This window comes from Haliotis rufescens, unplaced genomic scaffold, assembly GCF_023055435.1.
Source record: "Haliotis rufescens isolate VD_foot unplaced genomic scaffold, xgHalRufe1.0.p SCAF_85, whole genome shotgun sequence".
Taxonomy (NCBI): Eukaryota; Metazoa; Mollusca; class Gastropoda; order Lepetellida; family Haliotidae; genus Haliotis; species Haliotis rufescens.
In genome coordinates this window covers 97460-103674 of record NW_025964378.1, presented here as the reverse complement: position 1 = coordinate 103674, position 6215 = coordinate 97460, and the positions used below count along the sequence as shown (strand labels likewise).

The 6215-nt window shown below is 41.6% G+C and overlaps 1 protein-coding gene across 1 annotated transcript; it reads left to right on the top strand.

The window, feature by feature from the left end:
* The first annotated feature begins 1487 nt into the window (after positions 1 to 1487).
* LOC125377266 (conglutin alpha 2-like) lies at positions 1488 to 5215 on the top strand. The gene is made up of 3 exons (XM_048390168.1): positions 1488 to 1778; positions 2017 to 2151; positions 5153 to 5215. Exons 1-3 carry the CDS (start codon positions 1488 to 1490, stop codon positions 5213 to 5215), a joined length of 489 nt encoding a protein of 162 aa, XP_048246125.1.
* Positions 5216 to 6215: the final 1000 nt, after the last annotated feature.

The following is a 6215-nucleotide window of genomic DNA, read 5'->3' as shown; positions in this document are numbered from 1 at the left end:
TTGTACATAACAAAGCATACAGCACAGAGTCAGTTGTACATAACAAAGCATACAGCACAAAGTCAGTTGTACATAACAAAGCATACAGCACAAAGTCAGTTGTATGTAACATAGCAAATACCTCACAGTCAGTTGTACACAATTTAGCGTATTGCACATAGCCAATTATACAAAATATGGCATACTGCACACATAGCTATTTATACAAAATACAAAATATCACATACTGCCCTAATAGCTAATTATACAAAATATAACATACTGCACATATAGCCAATAATACAAAATATAACATGCTGCACAAATAGCAAATTACACACAAGATAGCATACTGCGCATACAGCCAATAATACAAAATATGGCATTCTGCACATATAGCCAGTTATACAAAATATAACATACTGCACATATAGCAAATTATACAATATATAACATACTGCACATCAAGCCAATTGCACACCACATTGCATACTGCACATTAACCAATTTTACCAAATATAACGCACTGCGTATATAGCCAATTATACAACATATAACATACTGCACATGTAGCCAATTATACAAAATATGGCATACTGCACATATAACCAGTTACACAAAATATAGCATACTGCACATACAGCCAATTATACAACATATAACATACTGCACATACAGCTAATTGCACACAAGATAGCATACTGCACATTAACCAATTATACAAGATATTGCGCAGTGCACATATAACTAAATTATACAAAATATGGCACATATAGCCAGTTACGCATCAATCTGGGATACGATGACATGCATAAACCAAGTCAACGAACCTGACCACCCGATCCCGTTAGTCGCCTCTTGACAAGTATGGATTGCTGAATTCTAATCCAGATCTTGACATTGCTAGTAGTTGTATCAAGGAGAGCAATTTATGATTTCAGGCGAAAGGGATAAAACACCCAATGTACTTGCTGATGTCTCCCTTTTCTTGTGGGATTTTGTAGGCAACTTCGTGTACTGTATACTGTACTCTACACGGTCGTTTCACATGATGTTAAGGGAAATACATGGTCAGGGAAAATGTTATTGTTATTGAAAGGTTTATGCGATTCAACTTGTTGGATCTTTTTGTCTCGGTTCAATAATCGGGCACTGGGAAAGAGAGAAGGTTATATCATGGAGGATACAGAATAGGAAGAAGATGAAGGAAAAGGAGAAGAATGAGAAGAAGAATGAGGAGGAGGAGAAGAAGAAGAAGAAAAAAGATGAGAAGAGGAACAAGAAGGGGAGGAGAAGAAGAAGAGGAGGAGGAGAATAAGGAGGAGGAGAAGGAGTAGAAGAAGAGGGGGAGGAGGAGAAGGAGGAGGAGAAGAAGAAGGGGAGGAGAAGAAGAAGGAGGAGGAGAAGAAGAAGAAAAAGGATGAGAAGAGGAAGAAGAAGGGGAGGAGAAGAAGGAGGAGGAGAAGAAGAAGAAGTAGAAGAGGAGGAGGAGAAGAAGAATAAAAAGGATGAGAAGAGGAAGAAGAAGGGGAGAAGAACAAGGAGGAGAATTAGAAGAAGGGAGAAGGAGGAGAAGAAGGGGAGGAGGAGAAGAAGGGAGGAAGAGGAGAAGAAGAAGGGGAGGAGGAGGAGAAGAAGGGGAGGAAGAGGAGAAGAAGGATGAGGAGAAGAAGAAGGAGGAGGAGAAGAAGGGGAGGAGGAGAAGGGGAGGAAGAGGAGAAGAAGGGGAAGAGGAGAAGAAGGAGAGGAGGAGGAGAAGAAGAAGGGGAGGAAGAGGAGAACAAGGAGGAGGAGAAGAAGTGGAGGAGGAGAAGAAGGAGAAGAAGAAGGGGAGGAGAGAAGGAGGAGAAGGAGGAGAAGAAGAAGGGAGGATGAGAAGAAGGAGAAGAAGAAGGGGAGGAGAGGAGGAGAAGGAGGAGAAGAAGAAGGGAGGAGGAGGAGAGGAAGAAGGGGAGGAGAAAAGGAGGAGAAGAAGAAGATAAAGGATGAGAAGAGGAAGAAGAAGGGGAGGAGGAGAAGAAGAAGGAGGTGAAGCAGGAGGAGGAGAAGAAAAAGGGGAGGGGAGAAGGAAGAGGAGGAGAAGGAGGAGATGAAGAAGGGGAGGAGAAGAAAAAGGGGAGGAGGAGAAGAAGAAGAAGGGGAGGAGGGGAGAAGAAGGAGGAGAAGAAGAAGGTGAGGGGGAGAAGGAGGAGAAGGAAGAGAAGAAGGGGAGGAGAAGAAGAAGGGGAGGAGGAGGAGAAGAAGAAGAAGAAGAAGAGGAAGAAGAAGAGGATTAGTGCATTTAAGTGTCACATATTGTTGCACAGAGGAAAACAAAGTTCGATGCCATAAATACATGCATGATTCGGCCTTCAAGTCTGTGAGACATTAAATTCATTAAAACACACTGAAATTCAATATACAGTATATGTTATACATTAGAGTATTCATAACACAAGCATGTAGCATACTATTCTGTACGCACAGCAAACTGTGTATCGTCTGTACATAATATACCTTTCTGCGCACACAGCCAACTATACATGATATAAGCATTCGCTTGAACACATAAGTGCATGCAACACACATATGAACCTAGTATAGCATACAGCTCATAGTTGTACATATAATAAACTAATTATAAGCGGCAAAAGAAAGTATAGTTTGGCAATTTGTAATATTCTAACAACACCGATAACTAGTGGAAAGTTGGTATTGGGAATATGACTGCCTAGGAACAGGTACCAAAAAACATCTCATCCGAACGCGCCACCTTTGACGGCGCTCGTGCGGTAACAAAAAAATGGTGAAACAGCTTTCCCGCCTATGGCATAAACTGTACGTGCATGTTAGCTGTATAAATGCGGTCGTCTGTAGGGTATAACCACACGTGATGAAAGCACACAAAAGAAATGACACGACTGTCACAGGAACAGAGAGAGAGAGCCATCGGTATGGCCGAAATGGGAGCAACATAGGTCCAAATTGCCAGAAGGTTTGGTTGTACACCATTGACAGTAGCCAGGCTGATTCAACGGTACAGGCAGGCAGGGAGGACACAGGACAGGCCTTGAACCGGACGACCCCGAATGACAACATCACTGGAAGACGGTCAGATACGGCTCATTCACCTGCGAAACAGATTCGTAACGGCGACCGCGACGACAGCAACAGCGTTGGGACATCCCATTAGCCAACGTACAGTATTACGACCACTTCGTGCTGCTGGAATCCGAGCGTATCGTCCTTTCCGGGGAATGGTACTGACTGCTCAACATCGACGCCTGAGACTGCGATGGGCGAGGCAGGTTCGACGCTGGCAAGTGAAAAATTGGCGTCGAGTGCTGTTTACTGATGAAAGTCGGTTGAACTTGTTTCGAAATGACGACAGAGAACGAGTTTATCGACGCAGAGGGGAACGTTTGGCTCCGGCGTGTATTCGAGAGGTCCATCCATTCGGCGGGGGAGGTGTCATGGTTTGGTGCGGTATTTGTGGAGATCAGAAGACTGATTTGGTGATCTTACAGGGAAACCGGAACGCTGTGCACTACAGAGACCAAGTGTTGCAGCCAGTTGTGCTTCCGTTCCTACAAAACCAACAGCAGGGGACATTGTTTCAACACGACAGTGCCAGGCCCCATACTGCAAGACTGACTCGGAACTTTCTTAACCAACAGAACGTTGACGTTTTGCCCTGCCCTGCCCACTCACCCGATATGAATCCTATTGAACATCTGTGGGACCATCTTGACAGACAGATTAGAGCACGCCATCAGCCTCCCGTCAACAGACAAGAATTGCAGCAGGCCCTGAGAGACGATTTGCAACGGATTCCAGTCCACGTCATCAGAAGACTGACGTCATCGATGAGCGGCGTATCACAGCATGCATTGAGGCAGCTGGAGGTCATACACGCTATTGAAGGCAACTGTGTCGACAATGAATTTGTAGTGTGTCTGACAATTTTTTTGGTGACATTTCAGACAACTTTTGAAAATGAAATTTCTTACCCCATCATTATTTACCTTGAGCTTACATTTTTTTTGTGATAACACAATTTCATTCAAACTGTGGTTGATCAATCATTTGTTACCCCTCCCTAGATTATATTATAATTCACAACAAAACCTCTTCTTGTTATTTTTTTATCGATTATGGAACTTGACCTATACTTTCTTTTGCCGCCCAGTTTAGGACATTGCACAAAGCCCGTTATACACAATATAGTACACTACACGCACCAAAGCTACCAGATAGTCATTTACTTGATAAAAATATACAGAAGATAGTTGGTATTTTAAGAGGGAAAGCGTTGCGTTCTTTCTGCGTCGAAACATGGTAACACAGTCGCGGCCAGGTTAGTGCAGTGGTAGAGGTTTGCACTGCATCAGAAAGACCAACTTGTCGAATTTTGAGAACCTTGGAAAGCGGATCCAGAATTGAAGACTCCTTCTATAAGTAATATCTTACATCAGAGTACAGTGGACATTCTGTGAGGAAATGATTTCCTCTTTTATGTTATAGCTGCAATAAGTACAATGCCCAATAATCTAGAGGTGTTGGTTGGCGTTTGAGTTCGATTTCAAATGGCAATGTACCACACCGTAACTTAGCTAACGTTAACGTTCTGAGCTGATTTTGTTTTAAGGTCGAGTGAACATAAGGTTAGACATTAAGACCGCATTAGAAGAGCCAGTGTGTCCTCAGTATATTTCCGTTACGTTGTCCTCGGTCATTCTGTAGGTCACTTGACCATTTCTCCACATCTCTGCATTTTAATGCTTGCTTACCGAAGCAGCAAAAGAAAGAAGTCTCTTCCACGAATAAAATATCAACATTGCATCGGTAAATCATGTAAATGTCTACAAAAAATTAAAATATTGTGATGATAAATGATCTCACTGATTTTCAGTTATTCATAAAAGTTTCACCGATATTTTGCCTATAATGCCCAAAGGAATCTGTTTTGTCGGATAATCGAGGCTGCATATTCCCGTCTTATATGACTAAAATGGTTATTTATTATCATTGTCCACAGAACTATACATATATGCCCTCTGACGGGTAACTAGTGCGAATAACGAGTATCTGGATAAGACAAACACTTTAAAGATATTTCCTTATCATTTCTAACTCGTGTAACTCTTGTTATTCAATCCGCTGTAGTTGTTAGAATAATCCCTCCCTGTCACAGATCAACATAGATGAACAACCAGATGTAACAAGAACAACATGGATGAACCAGATGAACCAGTAATTGTACACATCACAACATAGATGAACCAGTAATTGTACATGGAACAACATGGATGAACCAGCAACTATATACAGAACAACATTGATGAACGAGCAATTGTACACAGAACAACATAGATGAACCAGCAATTGTACACGGAACAACATAGATGAACCAGCAATTGTACAAAGAACAACATAGATGAACCAGTAATTGTACATAGAACAACATGGATGAACCAGCAATATATACAGATCAACATTGATGAACCAGCAATTGTACACGGAACAACATAGATGAACCAGCAATTGTACACGGAACAACATAGATGAACCAGCAATTGTACACGGAACAACATTGATGAACCAGCAATTGTACATAGAACAACATAGATGAACCAGCAATTGTACACAGAACAACATAGATGAACCAGCAATTGTACACGGAACAACATAGAAGAACCAGTAACTGTACATAGAACAACACTGATGGACCAGCAATTGTACACGGAACAACATAGATGAACCAGCAATTGTACTTAGAACAACATAGATGAACCAGCAATTGTACATGGAACAACATAGATGAACCAGCAATTGTACACAGAACAACAATGATGAACCAGCAATTCTACACGGAACAACATAGAAGAACCAGCAATTGTACATAGAACAACACTGATGGACCAGCAATTGTACACAGAACAACATAGATGAACCAGCAATTGTACTTAGAACAACATAGATGAACCAGCAATTGTACATGGAACAACAAAGTTGAACCAGCAATTGTACACAGAACAACATTGATGAACCAGTCATTATACACATTACAACATAGATGAACCAGCAATTGTACACGAAACAACATAGATGAACCAGCAATTGTAGATGGAACAACATAGATGAACCAGCAATTCTACACAGAACAACATAGATGAACCAGCAATTGTACATGGAACAACATTGATGGACCAGCAATTGCACACGGAACAACATAGATGAACCAGCAATTGTACATA